Below are 26,103 nucleotides of genomic sequence, written 5' to 3' on the forward strand. Positions count from 1 at the left end.
AGGGTAGCCTAGTGGTTAGAGCGTTGGACTAGTAACCAGAAGGTTGCAAGTTCGAATCCCCGAGCTGACAAGGTACAAATCTGTCATTCTGCCCCTGAACAGGCAGTTAAACCCACTGTTCATAGGCCGTCATTGAAAATAAGAATTTGTTCTTAACTGACTTGCCTAGTTAAATAAACATATACCAAAAGTATATTTTGCAAACTACCGTTCAAAAGTTTGGGGTCACATAGAAATGTACTTGTTTTTGAAAGAAAAACACATTTGTCCATTAAAATAACATAAAATTGATCAGAAATACAGTGTACGTCACGCTGGTATAAAGGGTCGGGAGACAGGCGCAGCAATGTGTAATAGGGTTTATTATTATACCCAAATTACACACAGCACAGGTACTCACACCCACCAACAGACATTGTAACACTAATCGATAGGACAATGAGAAACCAAGGACACACTTATACAATTACTAATCAGTGGGAATAGGGGCCATGTGTGAGTAATGAATGTTCAGGAGGGATCCGTGACAGTGTAGACATTGTTAATGTTGTAAATTACTATTGTAGCTGGAAACAGCAGATTTTTTATGGAATTAAGCCTGTGTTAAACAAGTATTTGTTAGGTGTTAAGCCTGTGCTAAACAAGTGTTTGTTAGGTAAGGAGTGTTTACCCCACTCTCTCCTATGTGTCTTTGTGGTCTAAGGAGTGTTTACCCCACTCTCCCCTATGTGTCTTTGTGTGGTCTAAGGAGTGTTTACCCCACTCTCCCCTATGTGTCTTTGTGTGGTCTAAGGAGTGTTTACCCCACTCTCCCCTATGTGTCTTTGTGTGGTCTAAGGAGTGTTTACCCCACTCTCCCCTATGTGTCTTTGTGTGGTCTAAGGAGTGTTTACCCCACTCTCCCCTATGTGTCTTTGTGTGGTCTAAGGAGTGTTTCGACTGATTTGCTCTTTGGGGTTTAGGGTGGGTTAACAAGGCTTTATAATACACACTTGATTAATTGATTGATTGATTTGTGTTTCCAGGTGCTCCAGGTATCATCTCTTCGCCTTATGCTGGGGCAGCAGGTTTTTGCCCCACAATCGGATTCTCCCAAGCAGGTAGGTACACCCCACTATCACCCTCCTCCTGCCCCATACCCCCAAATATAGGTAGGTATCACCCTCCTCCTGCCCCATACCCCCTATATAGGTAGGTATCACCCCACTATCACCCTCCTCTGGCCCCATACCCCCTATATAGGTAGGCATCACCCCTCTATCACCCTCCTCCAGCCCCATACCCCCTATATAGGCAGGTATCACCCTTCTCCTGCCCCATACCCCCTATATAGGTAGGTATCACCCTTCTCCAGCCCCATACTCCCTATATAGGTAGGTATCACCATCCTCCAGCCCCATACCCCCTATATAGGTAGGTACCACCCTTCTCCTGCCCCATACCCCCTATATAGGTAGCTATCACCCTTCTCCTGCCCCATACCCCCTATATAGGTAGGTACCACCCTACTATCACCCTCCTCCAGCCCCATACCCCCTATATAGGTAGGTACCGCCCACTATCACCCTCCTCCAGCCCCATACCCCCTATATAGGTAGGTATCACCCTCCTCCAGCCCCATACCCCCTATATAGGTAGGTACCACCCCATTATCACCCTCCTCCAGCCCCATACCCCCTATATAGGTAGGTATCACCCTCCTCCAGCCCCATACCCCCTATATAGGTAGGTACCACCCCACTATCACCCTCATCCTGCCCCATACCCCCTATATAGGTAGCTATCACCCTCCTCCAGCCCCATACCCCCTATATAGGTAGGTACCACCCCACTATCACCCTCCTCCAGCCCCATACCCCCTATATAGGTAGGTATCACCCTCCTCCAGCCCCATACCCCCTATATAGGTAGGTACCACCTCACTATCACCCTCCTCCAGCCCCATACCCCCTATATAGGTAGGTATCACCCTCCTCCAGCCCCATACCCCCTATATAGGTAGGTACCCCCCCACTATCACCCTCCTCCAGCCCCATACCCCCTATATAGGTAGCTATCACCCTTCTCCTGTCACATACACCCTATATAGGTAGCTATCACCCTCCTCCTGCCCCATACCCCCTATATATGTAGGTACCACCCCACTATCACCCTCCTCCAGCTCCATACTCCCTAAGTAAGTAGGTAGGTAGGTAGGTAGGTAGGTCCAAAGACAGACATAGCCCCTCAGACCACACCATCCCCATTGAATTGTGTTTTAGCCCTTATATTTCTATTGGTACATCACCACCATCATCCTCCTCCTCCCACTCCCAGGCTGCGTCTCAAATTCAGACCCCTTCACTTTTTACACATTTTGTTACATTACAGCCTTATTCTGAAATGTATTCAATTGTTTTTTCCCCCTCATCAATCTGCACACAATACCCCATAATGACAAAGTAAAAACTAGTTTAAAAAAATTAAAAAAAATCGAATTTATTAAACATTTTAAAAAACTTAAACATTACATTTATATACAGTTGGGCAAAAAAGTATTTAGTCAGCCACCAATTGTGCAAGTTCTCCCACTTAAAAAGATGAGAGAGGCCTGTAATTTTCATCATAGGTACACTTCAACTATGACAGACAAAATAGTAGGATTTTTAATGAATTAATTTGCAAATGATGGTGGAAAATAAGTAAAAGGTGAAAGGGTCTGAATCCTTCCCGAAGGCTCTGTGGTACACTGCTTTGGTCAGTGGGGCAAAATAAGCCTAAATAAGTTCAGGAGTAAAATTGTGTTTAAAAACTTTTTACGGATAGTCGGGACAGTCACGTCCCACTTGGGCAAAAACCAGGGAAAATGCAGCAAACTTTCATTAAATCACACATGTAAGATGCTCAATTAAAGCTACACTCGTTGTGAATCCAGCCAACATGTCAGATTTTTAAAAGGCTTTTCGGCGAAAGCATAAGAAGCTATTATCTGATGATAGCACAACAGTAAACGAAGAGGGTAGCATATTTCAACCCTGCAGGCGCTACACAAAACGCTGAAATAAAATATAAAACATGCCTTACCTTTGACGATCTTCTTTTGTTGGCACTCCAATATGTCCCATAAACATCACAATTGGTCCTTTTGTTCGATTAATTCCGTCCATAATTTATCCAAATGTCCATTTATAAAGCGCGTTTGATCCAGACAAAAACAGCTTCCAAAATACGCAACGTCACTACAAAATAGTTCAAAAGTTGCCTATAAACTTTGCCAAAATATTTCAAACTACTTTTGTAATACAACTTTAGGTATTTTTTAACGTTAATAATCGATCAAATTGTAGACGGTGCAATCTGTGTTCAATACAGAAAGACAACAAACCAACGCTACTTTTCATGTCTTGCACAACTCTCAACAGTGTTACGCAGTTCCTAGATGGCCTTACTTCTTTATTGCACAAATGAATAACCTCAACCAAATTCCAAAGACTGGTGACATCCAGTGGAAGCGGTAGGAACTGAAAACAAGTTCCTAAGAAATATCGTTTCCCAATGAGAACTCAGTGAACAGAGACCTCAAAAAAACAATCTGAATGGTTAGTCCTCTGTGTTTTGCCTGCTACATAAGTTCTGTTATACTCACAGACATGATTCAAACAGTTTTAGAAACTTCAGTGTTTTCTATCCAAATCTATTAATAATATGCATATCTTATATTCTTGGCATGAGTAGCAGGAAGTTGAAATTAGGCACGCTATTTATCCAAAAGTGTCAAGTTGGCTGGTTGTCCTTTGGTTGGTGGACCATTCTTGATACACATAGGAAACTGTTGAGCGTGAAAAACCCAGCAGCGTTGCAGTTCTTTCTTTTTGTTACTTTTACCCCTTTTTTGTGGTATCCAATTGTCTCATCGCTGTAACTCCCGTATGGACTCGGAGAGGTGAAGGTCGAGAGCCGTGCGTCCTCTGAAACACAACCCAACCAAGCCGCACTGCTTCTTGACACAATGCCCACTTAACCCGGAAGCCAGCCGCACCATTGTGTCGGAGGAAACACCGTACACCTGGCGACCGTGTCAGCGTGCACTACGCCCGGGCCCGCCACAGGAGTCGCTAGTGAGCGATGGGACAAGGACATCCCTGCCAACCAAATTCTCCCCCTAACCCAGACGACACTGGGCCTCCTCTCCCTCCTATGACCCTGGGCCCTCCCCCTCCTCCTCTCCCTCCTATGACCCTGGGCCCTCCACCTCCTCCTCTCCCTCCTATGACCCTGGGCCCTCCCCCTCTTATGACCCCGGGCCCTCCCCCCTCCTCCCCCTCTCCTTCCTATGATCCTGGGCCCTCCCCCCTCTTCCCCTCCCTCCTATGACCCTGGGCCCTCCCCCTCCTCCTCTCCCTCCTATGACCCTTGTCCCTCCCCCCTCCTCCTCTCCCTCCTGTGACCCTGGGCCCTCCCCCTCCTCCTCTCCCTCCTATGACCCTGGGCCCTCCTCCCCTCCCTCCTATGACCCTGGGCCCTCCCCCTCCTCCTCTCCCTCCTATGACCCTGGGCCCTCCCCCTCCTATGACCCCGGGCCCTCCCCCCTCCTCCCCTACCCCTCCTATGATCCTGGGCCCTCCTCCCCTCCCTCCTATGACCCTGGGCCCTCCCCTCCTATGACCCTGGGCCCTCCCCCCTCATCCCCCTCTCCCTCCTATGACCCTAGACCCTCCCCCTCCTCCTCTCCCTCCTATGATCCTGGGCCCTCCCCCCTCCTTCCCTACCCCTACCCCTCCCCCTCCTATGACCCTGGGCCCTCCCCCCTCCTCCCATGACCCTGGGCCCTACCCCCTCCTCCCATGACCCTGGGCCCTACCCCCTCCTCCCCTACCCCTCCTCCTCTCCCTCCTATGACCCTGGGCCCTCCCCCCTCCTCCTCTCCCTCCTATGACCCTGGGCCCTCCTCCTCCTCCTCTCCCTCCTATGACCCTGGGCCCTCCCCCTCCTCCTCTCCCTCCTACGAGCCTGGGCCCTCCTCCTCTCCCTCCTATGACCCTGGGCCCCCCCCCCTCCTCCTCTCCCTCCTATGACCCTGGGCCCTCCTCCTCTCCCTCCTACGACCCTGGGCCCTCCCCCCTCCACCCCTCCTCCTTCTGACCAAGGGCCCTCCCCCCTCCTCCTTCTGACCCTGAGTCCTCCTCCCTTCCTCCTTCTGACCCTGGGCCCTCCCCCCTCCTCCTCTCTTTCCTATGACCCTTGGCCCTCCCCTCCCCCTCCTATGACCCTGGGCCCCCCTCCTCCCCTCTCCCTCCTAGGACCAAGGGCCCTCCCCCCTCCTATCCTCCATCCTATGACCCTTGGCCCTCCCCTCCCCCTCTCCCTCCTATGACCCTGGGCCCCCCTCCTCCCCTCTCCCTCCTAGGACCAAGGGTCCTCCTATCCTCCATCCTATGACCCTGGGCCCTCCCCCTCCTCCCCTCCCTCCTATGACCAAGGGCCCTCCCCCCTCCTCCCCTCCTCCTTCTGACCAAGGGCCCTCCCTCCTCCTATGACCCTGAGTCCTCTCCCTTCTCCAGTCGGCCCGCCCTTTGACCTGCTCTCATGCATGCCCCCAGGTCTGTCCATGCACACGATGGCAGGAATGGGACCCCTCGTCTCGGGACGGATGACTCTGCACGGCATGGCGCCCACCGCCGTTCACTCTGTTCTCCTTGTCTCCAACCTCAACCCCGATGTGAGTGACCCCCTGTGACCCTGTCAATATCCCCATTGTTTTCGTCCCTAATGGCTCCCTATTCCCTATATAGTGTACTACTTTTGACCAAGGCACAATGGGTTTTGTGTCTAAAGTAGTGCACTACATAGGGTATAGGGGGCCATTAGGGACTTAACGTGTTGAATAGAATTCTGCTGGGTCTTATTGGATTCTTCAGATAAGCAGCATTAGGGCTGAGCTACTGCTGCCTGGCTGGCTGGTTGGGTGGCTGGCTGGCTGCCTGGCTAGCTGGGTGCCTGACTGGCTGGTTGGGTGGCTGCCTGGCTAGCTGGGTGGCTGGCTGCCTGACTGGCTGACTGGCTGGCTGGGTGCCTGGGTTGCTATCTGGGTGGCTGGCTGCCTGGGTGGCTGGCTGTCTGGGTGGGTGGCTGCCTGGGTGGCTGGCTGGCTGGGTGGGTGGCTGCCTGGGTGGCTGGCTGGCTGGCTTGCTGGGTGGCTGGCTGGCTGCCTGGCTGGGTGGCTTGCTGCCTGGCTGGCTGGCTGCCTGACTGGCTGGGTGGCTGCCTGGCTAGCTGGGTTGCTGCCTGGCTAGCTGGGTGGGTGGCTGGCTGGCTGGGTGGGTGGCTGGCTGGCTGCCTGGGTGGCTGGCTACGTCTGATGATGCCATCAATATGATACAAGGAAAGGAAATGGAACAGGCTTGGTTGGCTACTGAGCCAATTTAATTAGAGAGCAATGTATATCACACCACACCAGTCTTAACTTAACCAGCTGACTGACTTCCTCATTCTTCTACCTCTTTCTCCCTGCAGAGCATATCACCACACGAACTGTTCATCCTATTTGGTAAGGAGACTTGGATTTATTATTGGCTGAAATATATTTATTAGATTTCATAAAGACAAGCATTGAGATGGGACAAATGTAGTAATGGCTTTGGTTGTTAGGCACTGCATAGCCTGCGTGTGTGGCTACCGTGGTTACCGTGACTAACAGTAACCACGGTAATCTGTGATTGGCTGATAAGGATACTTCCTGTCTAACCACTCATCCGGAATCCTCTCTGTTCTGTCAGTCCACACATATACACACACACACACATATACACACACACACACACACACACACCTCTATCTCCCTCTAACACACGGGACTAAACAATGCAGAGAAGTAATGTACTGTATGTGCCTCACACCTCTCTGCCCTCCCCCTTCTATCTCTCTCCCCCCTCCTCCCCCTCTCTCTCCTCCCTTCTCCCCCCTTTCTCTCTGCCATCCCCCTTCTCTCTCTCCCCTCCCTCCCTCCTCCCCCCTTTCTCTCTGCTTCCCTTCTATCTCTACCTCCTCTCTATCTCTCTCTCTCATCCCCCCATTTCTCTCTCTCACCCCTTTCTCTCTCTCTGCCCCCCCTTCTATCTCTCCCTCCTCCCTTCTCTCTCTGCCCCCCATTCTCTCTCATTTCTCCCTTCTCGCTGTCTCTCTCTGCCCCCTTTCTATCTCTCCTCCCCCTTCTCTCTCCCTCCCCCCTTCTCTCTCTCTCTGACCCCCTTATATCTCTCCCTCCCCCTATCTCTCCTTCCTCCCCACTCTCTTTGCCCCCCCTTCTATATCTCCCGCCCCCTCCCTCTCCTCCCCCCTCTCTCTCTTCCTCCCCTCTCCTCCCCCTCTCGCTCTGCCCTCCTATCTCTCCCTCCCCCCTCCTCCCCCTCTGCTCTCCTTCTATCTCTCCCTCCCCTCCTTCTCTCTCTCTCTCTCTAGGGGTGTATGGTGATGTGCATCGGGTCAAGATTCTGTTCAACAAGAAAGAGAATGCCTTAATCCAGATGGCCGACGCTACTCAGGCACAGCTTGGTGAGAGGACAGATCCTACTGTTATACTGAGAGGACAGATCCTACTGTTATACTGAGAGGACAGATCCTACTGTTATACTGAGAGGACAGATCCTACTGTTATACTGAGAGGACAGATCCTACTGTTATACTGAGAGGACAGATCCTACTGTTATACTGAGAGGACAGATCCTACTGTTATACTGAGAGGACAGATCCTACTGTTATACTGAGAGGACAGATCCCACTGTTATACTGAGAGGACAGATCCCACTGTTATACTGAGAGGACAGATCCTACTGTTATACTGAGACAACAGAACAGATCCCACTGTTATACTGAGACAACAGAACAGATCCCACTGTTACACTGAGACAACAGAACAGATCCTACTGTTATACTGAGAGAACAGAACAGATCCCACTGTTACACTGAGACAACAGAACAGATCCCACTGTTACACTGAGACAACAGAACAGATCCCACTGTTATACTGAGACAACAGAACAGATCCCACTGTTATACTGAGACAACAGAACAGATCCCACTGTTATACTGAGACAACAGAACAGATCCCACTGTTATACTGAGACAACAGAACAGATCCCACTGTTATACTGAGACAACAGAACAGATCCCACTGTTATACTGAGACAACAGAACAGATCCCACTGTTATACTGAGACAACAGAACAGATCCCACTGTTATACTGAGACAACAGAACAGATCCCACTGTTATACTGAGACAACAGAACAGGTAAACATACAAACAAATGTGAAAATATGATATCATAACATATTATAATAACTTATTATATAAAATGTTCAGACTAAGGAATTAGACACCATTTTCTTTTGGTAAATCACTAAGGGCTGGTTTACCAGACACACATTTAAACTAGTCCTGGACTAAAAATAGAATCTCAGTTGAAAGGGCTTTTTAGTCGAGGCTTAATCTGTCCAGGAAACCAGTCGTAAACGGAAACAGTCTGTACACTTCTCTGACCTGGCCCCTTCTCCTCCCTGGTTCTCTAATCTACTGCAAATGGCCAGCAGACATGCTTAGCTAGCTGTGTCAGGCTGTACTGTGTCTGACTGTCTCGTCTCCTCCAGCAATGTCCCACCTGAACGGCCAGCGGCTGCACGGCAAGGTGATCAGAGTGACCGTCTCTAAGCACCAGACGGTCCAGCTGCCCAGGGAGGGACAGGAAGACCAGGGCCTCACTAAAGACTTCAGCGGCTCCCCGCTACACCGCTTCAAGAAGCCTGGATCCAAGAACTTTCAGAACATCTTCCCTCCCTCTGCCACCCTCCATCTATCCAACATCCCGTGAGATTCACTATACCTCCCTCCTCTCCAACTATACCTCAGAACATCTTCCCTCCCTCTGCCACCCTCCATCTATCCAACATCCCGTGAGATTCACTATACCTCTCTCCTCTCCAACTATACCTCCTTCCTCCCTCTCTCCAACTACACCTCCCTACTCTCCCTCTCTCCAACTATACCTCCCTCCTCTCCAACTACACCTCCCTACTCTCCCTCTCCAACTATACCTCCCTACTCCCCCTCTCCAACTATACCTACCTCCTCTCCAACTATACCTCCCTACTCTCCCTCTCCAACTATACCTCCCTCCTCTCCAACTACACCTCCCTACTCTCCCTCTCCAACTATACCTCCCTACTCCCCCTCTCCAACTATACCTACCTCCTCTCCCTCTCCAACTATACCTCCTTCCTCTCCCTCTCCAACTATACCTCCCTCCTCTCCCTCTCCAACTATACCTCCCTACTCCCCCTCTCCAACTATACCTCCCTACTCCCCCTCTCCAACTATACCTCCCTCCTCTCCCTCTCCAACTATACCTCCCTCCTCTCCCTCTCCAACTATACCTCCTTCCTCTTCCTCTCCAACTATACCTCCCTCCTCTCCCTCTACAACTATACCTCCCTACTCCCCCTCTCCAACTATACCTCCCTACTCCCCCTCTCCAACTATACCTCCCTCCTCTCCCTCTCCAACTATACCTCCTTCCTCTTCAACTATACCTCCCTCCTCTTCCTCTCCAACTATACCTCCCTCCTCTCCCTCTCCAACTATACCTCCCTACTCCCCCTCTCAAACTATACCTCCCTCTTCTCCCTCCAACTACACCTCCCTACTCTCCCTCTCTCCAACTATACCTCCCTCCTCTCCAACTACACCTCCCTACTCTCCCTCTCCAACTATACCTCCCTACTCCCCCTCTCCAACTATACCTACCTCCTCTCCAACTATACCTCCCTACTCTCCCTCTCCAACTATACCTCCCTCCTCTCCAACTACACCTCCCTACTCTCCCTCTCCAACTATACCTCCCTACTCCCCCTCTCCAACTATACCTACCTCCTCTCCCTCTCCAACTATACCTCCTTCCTCTCCCTCTCCAACTATACCTCCCTCCTCTCCCTCTCCAACTATACCTCCCTACTCCCCCTCTCCAACTATACCTCCCTACTCCCCCTCTCCAACTATACCTCCCTCCTCTCCCTCTCCAACTATACCTCCCTCCTCTCCCTCTCCAACTATACCTCCTTCCTCTTCCTCTCCAACTATACCTCCCTCCTCTCCCTCTCCAACTATACCTCCCTACTCCCCCTCTCCAACTATACCTCCCTACTCCCCCTCTCCAACTATACCTCCCTCCTCTCCCTCTCCAACTATACCTCCTTCCTCTTCAACTATACCTCCCTCCTCTTCCTCTCCAACTATACCTCCCTCCTCTCCCTCTCCAACTATACCTCCCTCCTCCCCCTCTCCAACTATACCTCCCTCCTCTCCCTCTTCAACTATACCTCCCTCCTCCCCCTCTCCAACTATACCTCTCTCCTCCCCCTCTCCAACTATACCTCTCTCCTCCCCCTCTCCAACTATACCTCCCTCCTCCCCCTCTCCAACTATACCTCCCTCCTCTCCCTCTTCAACTATACCTCCCTCCTCCCCCTCTCCAACTATACCTCTCTCCTCCCCCTCTCCACCTATACCTCCCTCCTCCCCCTCTCCAACTATACCTCCTTCCTCTCCCTCTCCAACTATACCTCCCTCCTCTCCCTCTCCAACTATACCTCCCTACTCCCCCTCTCCAACTATACCTCCCTACTCCCCCTCTCCAACTATACCTCCCTACTCCCCCTCTCCAACTATACCTCCCTCCTCTCCCTCTCCAACTATACCTCCCTCCTCTCCCTCTCCAACTATACCTCCCTACTCCCCCTCTCCAACTATACCTCCCTCCTCCCCCTCTCAAACTATACCTCCCTCTTCTCCCTCCAACTATACCTCCCTCCTCCCCCTCTCCAACTATACCTCTCTCCTCCCCCTCTCCAACTATATCTCCCTCCTCCCCCTCTCCAACTATACCTCCCTCCTCCCCCTCTCCAACTATACCTCCCTCCTCTCCCTCTTCAACTATACCTCCCTCCTCCCCCTCTCAAACTATACCTCTCTCCTCCCCCTCTCCAACTATACCTCCCTCCTCCCCCTCTCCCTCTCCAACTATACCTCCCTCTTCTCCCTCCAACTATACCTCCCTCCTCCCCCTCTCCAACTATATCTCCATCTCCAACTATACCTCCCTCCTCTCCAACTACACCTCCCTACTCTCCCTCTCCAACTATACCTCCCTACTCCCCCTCTCCAACTATACCTACCTCCTCTCCCTCTCCAACTATACCTCCCTCCTCTCCCTCTCCAACTATACCTCCCTACTCCCCCTCTCCAACTATACCTCCCTACTCCCCCTCTCCAACTATACCTCCCTCCTCTCCCTCTCCAACTATACCTCCTTCCTCTTCCTCTCCAACTATACCTCCCTCCTCTCCCTCTCCAACTATACCTCCCTACTCCCCCTCTCAAACTATACCTTCCTCTTCCTCTCCAACTATACCTCCCTCCTCTCCCTCTCCAACTATACCTCCCTACTCCCCCTCTCCAACTATACCTCCCTACTCCCCCTCTCCAACTATACCTCTCTCCTCTCCCTCTCCAACTATACCTCCTTCCTCTTCCTCTCCAACTATACCTCCCTCCTCTTCCTCTCCAACTATACCCCCCTCCTCTCCCTCTCCAACTATATCTCCCTACTCCCCCTCTCAAACTATACCTCCCTCTTCTCCCTCCAACTATACCTCCCTCCTCCCCCTCTCCAACTATACCTCTCTCCTCCCCCTCTTCAACTATACCTCCCTCCCCCCCCTCTCCAACTATACCTCTCTCCTCCCCCTCTCCAACTATACCTCCCTCCTCCCCCTCTCCAACTATACCTCCTTCCTCTCCCTCTCCAACTATACCTCCCTCCTCTCCCTCTCCAACTATACCTCCCTCCTCCCCCTCTCCAACTATACCTCCCTACTCCCCCTCTCCAACTATACCTCCCTCCTCTCCCTCTCCAACTATACCTCCCTCCTCTCCCTCTCCAACTATACCTCCCTCCTCTCCCTCTCCAACTATACCTCCCTACTCCCCCTCTCCAACTATACCTCCCTCCTCCCCCTCTCAAACTATACCTCCCTCTTCTCCCTCCAACTATACCTCCCTCCTCCCCCTCTCCAACTATACCTCCCTCCTCCCCCTCTCCAACTATACCTCCCTCTTCTCCCTCCAACTATACCTCCCTCCTCCCCCTCTCCAACTATATCTCCCTCTCCAACTATACCTCCCTCCTCCCCCTCTCCAACTGTACCTCCCTCCTCCCCCTCTCCAACTATACCTCCCTCCTCTCCCTCTTCAACTATACCTCCCTCCTCCCCCTCTCCAACTATACCTCCCTCCTCTCCCTCTCCAACTATACCTCTCTCCTCCCCCTCTCTCCTCCCCCTCTCCAACTATACCTCCCTCCTCCCCCTCTCCAACTATACCTCCCTCCTCTCCCTCTTCAACTATACCTCCCTCCTCCCCCTCTCCAACTATACCTCCCTCCTCCTCCTCTCCAACTATACCTCTCTCCTCCCCCTCTCCAACTATACCTCCCTCCTCCCCCTCTCCAACTATACCTCCCTCTTCCCCCTCTCCAACTATACCTCCCTCTTCCCCCTCTCCAACTATATCTCCCTCTATACCTAGCTCCATGCTGAATGGACATCTGAACGCCTAGGTAGGCCAATAGACTAGCTCCATGCTGAATGGACATCTGAAAGCCTAGGTAGGCCAATAGACTAGCTCCATGCTGAATGGACATCTGAACGCCTAGGTAGGCCTATAGACTAGCTCCATGCTGAGTGGACATCTGAAAGCCTAGGTAGGCCAATAGACTAGCTCCATGCTGAGTGGACATCTGAAAGCCTAGGTAGGCCAATAGATTAGCTCCATGCTGAGTGGACATCTGAAAGCCTAGGTAGGCCAATAGACTAGCTCCATGCTGAGTGGACATCTGAAAGCCTAGGTAGGCCAATAGACTAGCTTCATGCTGAATGGACATCTGAAAGCCTAGGTAGGCCAATAGACTAGCTCCATGCTGATAGGTAGGCCAATAGATTAGCTCCATGCTGAGTGGACATCTGAAAGCCTAGGTAGGCCAATAGACTAGCTCCATGCTGAATGGACATCTGAAAGCCTAGGTAGGCCAATAGACTAGCTCCATGCTGAATGGACATCTGAACGCCTAGGTAGGCCTATAGACTAGCTCCATGCTGAGTGGACATCTGAAAGCCTAGGTAGGCCAATAGACTAGCTCCATGCTGAGTGGACATCTGAAAGCCTAGGTAGGCCAATAGATTAGCTCCATGCTGAGTGGACATCTGAAAGCCTAGGTAGGCCAATAGACTAGCTCCATGCTGAGTGGACATCTGAAAGCCTAGGTAGGCCAATAGACTAGCTTCATGCTGAATGGACATCTGAAAGCCTAGGTAGGCCTATAGACTAGCTCCATGCTGAGTGGACAGCATTAAAATAAGGTAATATAAGGAGAAATAGATTACTTTCCATGCAAAATAATAGTGTGTAACAAGATGACTTTAGTTAAATGTAAGGAATCCCAACACTGGTCACAGGAGAACTGTAGCCAGGTTTTATTAGGATAAGGGTTGGTAGATTAGGAACCGTTTGTTTTCAAAAGCATTATTCCCATGAAGTTGCTGCAGGGGGTGCTGAGATGTAGGCCGGGGTAGGGGTAGCCAGGTGGAACGCATGGCCAGTCGTGGAAAAATGCTTATTGAAACTATTGATTATCGTGGAGTTATCGGTGGTAACAGTGTTTCCTAGCCTCAGAGCAGTGGGCAGCTGGGAGGAGGTGCTCTTATTCTCCATGGACTTTACAGTGTCCCAGAACTTTTTGGGAGTTAGTGCTACAGGATGCAAATTTCTGTTTGAAAAAGCTTGCTTTTGCTTTCCTAACTACCTGTGTATATTGGTTCCTGACTTCCCTGGAAAGTTGCATATCGCTGGGGACTATTCGATGCTAATGCAGTCCACCAGAAGATGTTTTTGTGCTGGTCGAGGGCAGTCAGGTCTGGAGTGAACCAAGGGCTGTATCTGTTCTTAGTTCTACATTTCTTGAATGGAGCATGCTTATCTAAGACGTTGGGGAAATCACTTAAAAAATAAAAAAACTACTGACAGAATGAGGTCAATGTCGTTCCAGGATACCCGGGCCAGGTCGATTAGAAAGGCCTGCTCGCTGAAGTGTTTTAGGGAGCGTTTGACAGCGATGAGGGGTGGTCCTATTGGGCAAGTTACCGCAAGGTGGTCTATTTCAGTGGAGATAATATACATGATGTTAATACTTTCCTTCCTTTGTAAACCGTCCGTCTCCGTCCAACAGCCCGTCTGTAACAGAGGACATCCTAAAGGACCTTTTCTCTGGACCTGGATACACAGTCAAGGCCTTCAAGTTCTTCCAGTGAGTTCTCTTTCAGACACCTACAGTACTTCTACTTCTTCAATACATCTGCAATACACAGCATACGTGTTCTAACGAGTGTAAACCTAGAGCAGGTCCTGTATGTTTACATCTATCTAGTGTAAACCTAGAGCAGGTCCTGTATGTTTACATCTAACGAGTGTAAACCTAGAGCAGGTCCTGTATGTTTACATCTAACGAGTGTAAACCTAGAGCAGGTCTTGTATGTTTACATCTAACGAGTGTAAACCTAGAGCAGGTCTTGTATGTTTACATCTAACGAGTGTAAACCTAGAGCAGGTCTAGTATGTTTACATCTATCTAGTGTAAACCTAGAGCAGGTCCTGTATGTTTACATCTAACGAGTGTAAAACTAGAGCAGGTCCTGTATGTTTACATCTAACGAGTGTAAACCTAGAGCAGGTCCTGTATGTTTACATCTAACGAGTGTAAACCTAGAGCAGGTCCTGTATGTTTACATCTAACGAGTGTAAACCTAGAGCAGGTCCTGTATGTTTACATCTAACGAGTGTAAACCTAGAGCAGGTCCTGTATGTTTACATCTAACGAGTGTAAACCTAGAGCAGGTCCTGTATGTTTACATCTAACGAGTGTAAACCTAGAGCAGGTCCTGTATGTTTACATCTATCTAGAACAGGGCTCTCCAACCCTGTTCCTGGAGAGATACCCTCCTGTAGGTTTACATCTATCTAGACCATTAGCTCTCCAACCCTGTTCCTGGAGAGATACCCTCCTGTAGGTTTACATTATTCTAGTCCAGGGCTCTCCAACACTGTTCCTGGAGAGATACCATCCTGTAGGTTTACATCTATCTAGACCATTAGCTCTCCAACCCTGTTCCTGGAGAGATACCCTCCTGTAGGTTTACATCTATCTAGAGCATTAGCTCTCCAACCCTGTTCCTGGAGAGATACCCTCCTGTAGGTTTACATCTATCTAGAGCATTAGCTCTCCAACCCTGTTCCTGGAGAGATACCCTCCTGTAGGTTTACATCTATCTAGACCATTAGCTCTCCAACCCTGTTCCTGGAGAGATACCCTCCTGTAGGTTTACATCTATCTAGACCATTAGCTCTCCAACCCTGTTCCTGGAGAGATACCCTCCTGTAGGTTTACATCTATCTAGAGCATTAGCTCTCCAACCCTGTTCCTGGAGAGATACCCTCCTGTAGGTTTACATCTATCTAGAGCATTAGCTCTCCAACCCTGTTCCTGGAGAGATACCCTCCTGTAGGTTTACATCTATCTAGACCATTAGCTCTCCAACCCTGTTCCTGGAGAGATACCCTCCTGTAGGTTTACATCTATCTAGACCATTAGCTCTCCAACCCTGTTCCTGGAGAGATATCCTCCTGTAGGTTTACATCTATCTAGTCCAGGGCTCTCCAACCCTGTTCCTGGAGAGATATCCTCCTGTAGGTTTACATCTATCTAGTCCAGTGCTCTCCAACCCTGTTCCTGGAGAGATACCGTCAGCCTAGTATCTGCAGTCTGCCGAATATCACATTCAACATGAATAAACATTAGACATGGCAAAATGTATAGAATTGCAAGAAAATTAACTCCACTCCACTTTCTCTGCACTATACTCATGATTTTGAATGAATTTTCCTTTGGAGATCTGTTTATCTATCTATCCACCTACCTATCTTATCCTGTCTGTCTGTCTGTCCTCTCAGGAAAGACCGGAAGATGGCTTTGATCCAGTTGGGTTCAGTGGAGGAGGCCATCCAGGCCCTGATCGACCTCCACAACCACGACCTGGGAGAGAACCATCACCTCCGCGTGTCCTTCTCCAAGAGCACCATCTGACCCGCCTGAACCCCCCCCCCCCCCCCCCCCCCCCCCCCCCCCCCCCCCCTAAGGCCCCACTCCTGGGCTGGGCTAGCAGGAGTGAGGGACAGAATGACCCACTTTGACTTAAAAACAACAGACAATTGACTAGTTTAGATGATATTGTTGAGTAATAGACTACTGTAATGCAAGGCCTTCAGATAGAGACAGAGCTGGTCTGGAAGGAGTGATGGTTGATTTATTCAGGGCAGGGAAGAGAACAGAGAGTCGGGATGAGTTGGCATGGTGCATCATTAAATCCTTAAATAGGACCCTATCCTACGGGATGGGAGAGAGGTATTCAACTCTCCTTTATCTGGCATTATAGGACCCTAACCCACGGGATGGGAGAGAGGTATTCAACGCTCTTGGGAGGTTTCTGCCAAGTATACCACAGACACACCTATACCACAGACACACAAGTATACCACAGAAACACCAATCATTGAATACTTGACACTTAGCCCTGCTATACAATCAAGTTGCACAATATGCATGAGTTATGAAAGCTCACCTGCAACTCACCACCTACAGACCCACCACCTACAGACCAACCACCTAGACCCACCTACAGACCCACCACCTACAGACCCACCACCTACAGACCCACCACCTACAGACCAACCACCAACAGACCCACCACCAATAGACCAACCACCTAGACCCACCTACAGACCCACCACCTACAGACCCACCACCTACAGACCCACCACCTACAGACCCACCACCAACAGACCCACCACCTACAGACCAACCACCTAGACCCACCTACAGACCCACCACCTACAGACCAACCACCTAGACCCACCTACAGACCCACCACCTACAGACCCACCACCTACAGACCCACCACCTACAGACCAACCACCTAGACCCACCTACAGACCCACAACCTACAGACCCACCACCTACAGATCCACCTATAGACCAACCACTTACAGACCCACCACCTACAGACCCACCACCTACAGACCTACCACCTAGACCCACCTACAGACCCACCTACCGACTCACCTATAGACCAACCACCTAGACCCACCTACAGACCCACCACCTACAGACCAACCACCTAGACCCACCTACAGACTCACCACCTACAGACCAACCACCTAGACCCACCTACAGACTCACCTATAGACCAACCACCTAGACCCACCTACAGACCCACCACCTACAGACCAACCACCTAGACCCACCTACAGACCCACCACCTACAGACCCACCACCTACAGACCCACCACCTACAGACCAACCACCTAGACCCACCTACAGACCCACAACCTACAGACCCACCACCTACAGACCCACCACCTACAGACCAACCACCTAGACCCACCTACAGACCCACAACCTACAGACCCACCACCTACAGATCCACCTATAGACCAACCACTTACAGACCCACCACCTACAGACCCACCACCTACAGACCTACCACCTAGACCCACCTACAGACCCACCTACCGACTCACCTATAGACCAACCACCTACAGATCCACCTATAGACCAGCCACCTACAGACCCACCACCTACAGACCAACCACCTACAGACCAACCACCTACAGACCCACCACCTACAGACCAACCACCTAGACCCACCTACAGACCCACCTACAGATCCACCTATAGACCAACCACCTACAGATCCACCTATAGACCAACCACCTACAGACCCACCACCTACAGACCCACCACCTACAGACCCACCACCTACAGATCCACCACCTACAGACCCACCACCTACAGACCCACCACCTACAGACCCACGTACAGACCCACCACCTACAGACCGACCACCTACAGACCCACCACCTACAGACCCACCACCTACAGACCCACCACCTACAGACCCACCACCTACAAACCCACCACCTAGACCCACCTATAGACCAACCACCTATAGCCCCACCACCTACAGACCCACCACATACAGACCCACCACCTACAGACCCACCACCTACAGACCCACCACCTACAGACCCACCACCTACAGACCCACCACCTACAGACCCACCTCCTACAGACCCACCTCCTACAGACCCACCTCCTACAGACTCACCTACAGACTCCACCTACAGACCCAACTACAGACCCAACTACAGACCCACCACCTACAGACCCACCTAGACCCACCACCTACAGACCCACAACCTACAGACCCACCAACAGACCCACCATCTACAGATCCACCACCTACAGACCCACCCATGACCCACCACCTACAGACCCACCTACAGAACCACCATCCACAGACCCACCTGAAGACCCACCTACAGACCCACCACCTACCTACCCACAGATACAAGCTAGTCAGTCTTATCAGCCGGTCAGTCTTATCAACCACAGAGCCTTGATACGACCTGGTCAGTTTGGCTGAATGACAGTAAAGGCCAGACACTTAGACATGATTGACACGGTGAACCTGACTCCTTACTGGATGAGAACCAGGCACTTCTAGCTGTATTGCCTTGTTACAATACAACTGAATCACCAACCCCCTCTACTCCTTATTGTTACATTATAACTGAAGCACCAACCCCCTCTACTCCTTATTGTTACATTATAACTGAAGCACCAACCCCCTCTACTCCTTATTGTTACATTATAACTGAAGCACCAACCCCCTCTACTCCTTATTGTTACATTATAACTGAAGCACCAACCCCCTCTACTCCTTATTGTTACATTATAACTGAAGCACCAACCCCCTCTACTCCTTATTGTTACATTATAACTGAAGCACCAACCCCCTCTACTCCTTATTGTTACATTATAACTGAAGCACCAACCCCCTCTACTCCTTATTGTTACATTATAACTGAAGCACCAACCCCCTCTACTCCTTATTGTTACATTATAACTGAAGCACCAACCCCCTCTACTCCTTATTGTTACATTATAACTGAAGCACCAACCCCCTCTACTCCTTAACTAACAGCACACCAACGTCATGTAGTGGTGAACTGTGAACATCATTGTCGTTTAAACCATGTGTACCAGTAGTCTGGCAACTCTTCAGTTACTGGATGTCTTCTGAGCGGATTACCGGATGAGAATAAACGGATGAATCCGAGACACAACATGTTTAACGGTTATCATCACGGACACGGAGGAAGGATCGAAGGGCTGATGAAGCCGATAGCAACGCTCCTCCTGACCAATGGGCTGCCTCCATTTCAAGTAACATTAGGACATTGATTGAGGGGGACCAATGATCAGGCCTCCTGCCTCTGTGACGTCACGGTGTGACATCATCATGGCGCGACGCTGAGTATCAGAGAAGCTCAGCTAAACATTTCTACCACACTACTCCACCACAACAACAGCTGTTTTGTTTAACAGTGATGGTTATCATTGAAATGTCAAAAAAGAGAGAAAACAGTTAAAAGCAAAAATTGGAATCTAATTTACTGTGCAGAGTCCTTGGACCAGACCAGACCAGGGAGTACAGTGGACTACAGTAATGACCTGTGAATAATAGGCATAGCTAATTCAATGTGCTTTAATTTGACCCTGAGGTCTGGTCTATCCACCTATCAGAACAGCCTCCCAGAGCCATAGTCCTGGGTCGTTCGTATTCAATAGAAACTAACGGAAAAAAAACATACCCGAAACAGGGATGAACTATCCTGAACTGGTCCAATAAGAAACTCTTGTTTTCAGGGCCTCCCGAGTGGCACAGCTGTCTAAGGCACTGCATCACTACAGAGGCATCACTACAGACCCGGGTTCGATCCCAGGCTGTGTCACAGCCAGCCGTGACCAGGAAACCCATGAGGTGGCGCACAATTCGCTCAGCGTTGTTTGGATTAGGGGAAGGTTTGGCCGGCCGGCAGGTCCTATCGCGATATAACGACTCCTTGTGACAGGCCAGGAAGCTGACTTCAGTCACCAGCTGGACGGTGTTTCCTCCGACACATTGGTGCGGATGGCTTTTGGGTTAAGCAAGCAGTGCGGCTTGGGAGGGTCGTGTTTCAGGAGGACGCATGGCCCTTGACCTTTGCCTCTCCCGAGTCCGTAGGGAAGTTTCAGCGATGGGACTGTAACTACGGAACTCTTGTTTTCCGTTGCAAACAGCTTTTCTACTTTGTACACTACTGAATATGACCCAAGCCAACTGGCCAACACCGGACTGCACTCCGTTTGGCTGGAGGACAAGCTCTGCTGAGAGGGGAATGTGACTGTCCCAAATAGCACCCTATTCCCTATCCAGTACACAAAGTAGTGCACTAAATATGGAATATGTTGCCATTTGGGATGTATCCCATGTCTGTCTGTCTGTCTCCCATAACGATGGTCTGTCTGTCTGGCTCCCATAACGATGGTCTGTCTGGCTGTCTGTCTGGCTCCCATAACGATGGTCTGTCTGTCTGGCTCCCATAACGATGGTCTGTCTGTCTGGCTCCCATAACGATGGTCTGTCTGTCTGGCTCCCATAACGATGGTCTGTCTGTCTGTCTGGCTCCCATAACGATGGTCTGTCTGTCTGTCTGTCTGTCTGGCTCCCATAACGATGGTCTGTCTGTCTGTCTGGCTCCCATAACGATGGTCTGTCTGTCTGTCTGTCTGGCTCCCATAACGATGGTCTGTCTGTCTGTCTGTCTGTCTCCCATAACGATGGTCTGTCTGGCTCCCATAACCATGGTCTGTCTGTCTGGCTCCCATAACGATGGTCTGTCTGGCTCCCATAACGATGGTCTGTCTGTCTGTCTGTCTGTCTGGCTCCCATAACGATGGTCTGTCCGTCTGGCTCCCATAACGATGGTCTGTCTGTCTGGCTCCCATAACGATGGTCTGTCTGTCTGTCTGTCTGTCTGGCTCCCATAACGATGGTCTGTCTGTCTGTCTGTCTGACTCCCATAACGGTGGTCTTTCTGGCTGTGAAGCTCCCATAATGATCATCTGTCTGTCTAGCTCCCGTAATGATGGTCTGTCTGGCTCCCATAACGATGGTCTGTCTGGCTCCCATAACGATGGTCTGTCTGGCTTCCATAACGATGGTCTGTCTGTCTGGCTCCCATAACGATGGTCTGTCTGGCTTCCATAACGATGGTCTGTCTGTCTGGCTCCCATAACGATGGTCTGTCGGTCTGTCTGGCTCTTATAACGATGGTCTGTCTAGCTCCCGTAACGATGGTCTGTCTAGCTCCCGTAACGATGGTCTGTCTAGCTCCCGTAACAATGGTCTGTGTAGCTCCCGTAAGGATGGTCTGTCTGTCTAGCTCCCATAAAAATGGTCTGTCTGTCTATCTCCCATAATGATGGTCTGTCTGTCTGGCTCCCATAATGATGGTCTGTCTGGCTCCCATAATGATGGTCTGTCTGTCTGGCTCCCATAACGATGGTCTGTCTGGCTCCCATAACGATGGTCTGTCTCGCTCCCATAACGATGGTCTGTCTGGCTCCTATAACGATGGTCTGTCTGTCTGGCTCCCATAATGATGGTCTGTCTGGCTCCTGTAACAATGGCATGTCTGGCTCCCATAATGATGGTCTGTCTGTCTGGCTCCCATAATGATGGTCTGTCTGGCTCCCATAATGATGGTCTGTCTGTCTGGCTCCCATAACGATGGTCTGTCTGGCTCCCATAACGATGGTCTGTCTGGCTCCCATAACGATGGTCTGTCTGGCTCCTATAACGATGGTCTGTCTGTCTGGCTCCCATAATGATGGTCTGTCTGTCTGGCTCCCATAATGATGGTCTGTCTGGCTCCCATAATCATGGTCTGTCTGTCTGGCTCCCATAACGATGGTCTGTCTGGCTCCCATAACGATGGTCTGTCTGGCTCCTATAACGATGGTCTGTCTGTCTGGCTCCCATAATGATGGTCTGTCTGGCTCCTGTAACAATGGCATGTCTGGCTCCCATAACGATGGTCTGTCTGTCTGGCTCCCATAATGATGGTCTGTCTGTCTGGCTCCCATAATGATGGTCTGTCTGGCTCCTGTAACAATGGCATGTCTGGCTCCCATAACGATGGTCTGTCTGTCTGGCTCCCATAATTATGGTCTGTCTGTTTGTTTGTCTGGCTCCCATAACCATGGTCTGTCTGTCTGGCTCCCATAATGATGGTCTGTCTGGCTCCTGTAACAATGGCATGTCTGGCTCCCATAACCATGGTCTGTCTGTTTGTTTGTCTGGCTCCCGTAACGATGGTCTGTGGATGATGGGAATAACAGTGGATCTGTTTGCTAGCCCTGATCTGACCCTGATCTGACATCTTTAACTCGATTCAAACGTTTTCTATTTTCTTCAACAGATGAGAGCTTCGGTGTCCTGGCACTTATGGCCTTGTTCTACCTTGTTATTACTCACTCTGTCCCCGATCCTGTCCCTCTCCTTGTTCTACCTTGTTATTACTCACTCTGTCTCCGATCCTGTCCCTCTCCTTGTTCTACCTTGTTATTACTCACTCTGTCCCCGATCCTGTCCCTCTCCTTGTTCTACCTTGTTATTACTCACTCTGTCCCCGATCCTGTCCCTCTCCTTGTTCTACCTTGTTATTACTCACTCTGTCCCCGATCCTGTCCCTCTCCTTGTTCTACCTTGTTATTACTCACTCTGTCCCCGATCCTGTCCCTCTCCTTGTTCTACCTTGTTAATACTCACTCTGTCCCCGATCCTGTCCCTCTCCTTGTTCTACCTTGTTATTACGCACTCTGTCCCCGATCCTGTCCCTCTCCTTGTTCTACCTTGTTAATACTCACTCTGTCCCCGATCCTGTCCCTCTCCTTGTTCTACCTTGTTATTACGCACTCTGTCTCCGATCCTGTCCCTCTCCTTGCTCTCTTCTGGGTGTCCACCTCTCCAACCCACACAGTTAGCAGAGTGAATTGGCTTCCCTCTCTTTCGCCTTGCAGTTTTACAGATCATCCATGCTTTTATATGGGATCAAACCAAAAAAGAGGGTGTAAACCAATGTACACCTGGCATGAGATGACACTGAGTTGTGCTTCAGTCGAAGTGCTGTGTCCTTCAGAAACCAAGAGATGAGCCATGTGGATTCCCTTCTAGAACTAGAAGGAGAAATAGAATCGATTCCTTCTAATTCTATGGGTTCTCTCCAGGTCCAGGCCAGGTGCTGTCTGTCTGTCTGTCTGTCTGTCTGTCTGTCTGGTGCTGCTGTGTTCTAGCCTTAACATTCCAAGCAGGGTCATGTGGACCCGCTGAGTAGCATTCTGGGTAATTTAGGACTGTGTCAACTAACCTCAGCCCATGTCATGTCTCATAATAGCCAGGGGAAGAAGAATACTAATAAAAATATCCGTAAGGCAAGAGATGGTGTCCCTGTTAAGATTTACCTTAAGCTAAACAACGGTAAATGCTTCTACAATAAAAATTATTATTATTTAAATCAATTGAAATACTTGTTTTGAAGTTTACAATCTTAACAAAAAGCAGAACTATTCAAGTCTATATCCTAAATGATTGTCAAGATTCTTTAAAGAAAAAGTTACTTCATTTTTTTTTGGGGTCATTTGTTCTTTTTTCTAGAAGAGAAGAAAAGTCACGTGTAAACCTCACTATAATCAGACAAGAAATCAGAATCATATTTACTGTGTATTTACTTCACTTCTTATTACGTGCCTTATGATGTAACGTGTTCATAATCAATAAGTTTTATACGGTGTCCGTCTATCAAATCGCACCCTATCCCCTATACGATGCATTCATTTAAAGTAGTGCACTAGATAGGGAATAGGGTGTCATTTGAGACGGACACTATCCCATGACAGATTTGATTCATGTAGAGAACTGTGTTTTATATGTTGGCTGTATTATATGATCTTTTTTTGAAATGGAAGTTAACGTTTGGTGCTTTGAGTGCACTTCTTAGAGAAATGAACAGGAAACTCTGAAATACCACAGTGCGTGTGTGTACCGTGGGCCTCTCTATCCCTGTAGGTGTTTTAACACTTTTATCAGAATCATTATTTCAAAAGTTTGAACACTTATTCAAAGTCTTACACTTATTTGGGACGTGGATGTAGGCATGTATAATGTGCTGTTACTCGCTTTAGGTTTTCATTCTAGTTTTATGAGCTCGCTGGGCCAAGCAGTTCTGCAGCAACCATCCTCAGAATGACTTGTTATTACAATTTATTGAAGAAAATAATGATTGTTTAACAAATCCGGTGACGTCCAAAAAAAAAAGGGGCTTAGGTTTCAACAGTAAAAGTGAAACCAGTTTCTACAGTTAGAAGTGAAGCCAGTTTCTACAGTTAGAAGTGAAGCCAGTTTCTACTGTTAGAAGTGAAGCTAGTTTCTACTGTTAGAAGTGAAGCCAGTTTCTACAGTTAGAAGTGAAGCCAGTTTCTACAGTTAGAAGTTAAACCAGTTTCTACAGTTAGAAGTGAAGCCAGTTTCTACAGTAGAAGTGAAGCCAGTTTCTACTGTTAGAAGTGAAGCCAGTTTCTACAGTTAGAAGTGAAGCCAGTTTCTACAGTAGAAGTGAAGCCAGTTTCTACTGTTAGAAGTGAAGCCAGTTTCTACAGTTAGAAGTGAAGCCAGTTTCTACAGTTAGAAGTGAAGCCAGTTTCTACAGTAGAAGTGAAGCCAGTTTCTACAGTTAGAAGTGAAACCAGTTTCTACAGTTAGAAGTGAAACCAGTTTCTACAGTTAGAAGTGAAGCCAGTTTCTACAGTTAGAAGTTAAACCAGTTTCTACAGTTAGAAGTTAAACCAGTTTCTACAGTTAGAAGTTAAACCAGTTTCTACAGTAGAAGTGAAGCCAGTTTCTACAGTAGAAGTGAAGCCAGTTTCTACAGTTAGAAGTGAAGCCAGTTTCTACAGTAGAAGTTAAACCAGTTTCTACTGTTAGAAGTGAAGCCAGTTTCTACAGTAGAAGTGAAGCCAGTTTCTACAGTTAGAAGTGAAACCAGTTTCTACAGTTAGAAGTGAAACCAGTTTCTACAGTTAGAAGTTAAACCAGTTTCTACAGTTAGAAGTTAAACCAGTTTCTACAGTAGAAGTTAAACCAGTTTCTACTGTTAGAAGTGAAGCCAGTTTCTACAGTAGAAGTGAAGCCAGTTTCTACAGTTAGAAGTGAAGCCAGTTTCTACAGTTAGAAGTGAAGCCAGTTTCTACAGTTAGAAGTGAAGCCAGTTTCTACAGTTAGAAGTGAAGCCAGTTTCTACAGTAGAAGTGAAGCCAGTTTCTACAGTTAGAAGTGAAGCCAGTTTCTACAGTTAGAAGTGAAGCCAGTTTCTACAGTTAGAAGTTAAACCAGTTTCGACAGTTAGAAGTGAAGCCAGTTTCTACAGTTAGAAGTGAAGCCAGTTTCTACAGTAGAAGTGAAGCCAGTTTCTACAGTTAGAAGTGAAGCCAGTTTCTACAGTTAGAAGTGAAGCCAGTTTCTACAGTTAGAAGTGAAGCCAGTTTCTACAGTTAGAAGTGAAGCCAGTTTCTACAGTTAGAAGTGAAGCCAGTTTCTACAGTTAGAAGTGAAGCCAGTTTCTACAGTTAGAAGTGAAGCCAGTTTCTACAGTTAGAAGTGAAGCCAGTTTCTACAGTTAGAAGTGAAGCCAGTTTCTACAGTTAGAAGTGAAGCCAGTTTCTACAGTTAGAAGTGAAGCCAGTTTCTACAGTTAGAAGTGAAGCCAGTTTCTACAGTTAGAAGTGAAGCCAGTTTCTACAGTTAGAAGTGAAGCCAGTTTCTACAGTTAGAAGTGAAGCCAGTTTCTACAGTTAGAAGTGAAGCCAGTTTCTACAGTTAGAAGTGAAGCCAGTTTCTACAGTAGAAGTGAAACCAGTTTCTACAGTTAGAAGTGAAACCAGTTTCTACAGTTAGAAGTGAAACCAGTTTCTACAGTAGAAGTGAAGCCAGTTTCTACAGTTAGAAGTGAACTGTTGTTCTACTAT

The 26,103-nt window shown here is 49.1% G+C and overlaps 2 protein-coding genes across 9 annotated transcripts in view; one reads left to right on the forward strand and one right to left on the reverse strand.

Annotated features, from left to right (window-relative positions):
* Nucleotides 1-16,811, forward strand: part of LOC110524924 (polypyrimidine tract-binding protein 3-like) — a 116,855-nt gene extending 100,044 nt beyond the window's left edge. For 7 of the 8 annotated variants that reach the window (XM_036976560.1, XM_036976559.1, XM_036976565.1 and 4 more), the window contains 7 exons: nt 1,026-1,100; nt 5,580-5,698; nt 6,493-6,526; nt 7,438-7,530; nt 8,624-8,840; nt 14,311-14,388; nt 16,089-16,811. In XM_036976560.1, coding sequence (XP_036832455.1) covers nt 1,026-1,100; nt 5,580-5,698; nt 6,493-6,526; nt 7,438-7,530; nt 8,624-8,840; nt 14,311-14,388; nt 16,089-16,221 — 749 coding nt within the window. In that variant the 3' untranslated portion in view covers nt 16,222-16,811. Of the gene's footprint in view, nt 1-1,025; nt 1,101-5,579; nt 5,699-6,492; nt 6,527-7,437; nt 7,531-8,623; nt 8,927-14,310; nt 14,389-16,088 lie in introns of all 8 variants that reach the window. The other variant, XR_005051597.1, reaches the window with a different exon arrangement.
* A 4,132-nt stretch (nt 16,812-20,943) lies between these two features.
* LOC118964546 lies at nt 20,944-22,641 on the reverse strand. Its single transcript, XM_036976566.1, has 2 exons — nt 22,328-22,641; nt 20,944-22,187 (listed from the first exon to the last, which is right to left on the reverse strand). The coding sequence occupies exons 1-2, from the start codon at nt 22,461-22,463 to the stop codon at nt 21,409-21,411; spliced, it is 915 nt and encodes a 304-aa protein (XP_036832461.1). The 5' UTR covers nt 22,464-22,641; the 3' UTR covers nt 20,944-21,408.
* Between the last annotated feature and the right edge of the window lie 3,462 nt (nt 22,642-26,103).

This window comes from Oncorhynchus mykiss, chromosome 5 (assembly GCF_013265735.2).
Source record: "Oncorhynchus mykiss isolate Arlee chromosome 5, USDA_OmykA_1.1, whole genome shotgun sequence".
In the NCBI taxonomy this organism is placed as follows: domain Eukaryota; kingdom Metazoa; phylum Chordata; class Actinopteri; order Salmoniformes; family Salmonidae; genus Oncorhynchus; species Oncorhynchus mykiss.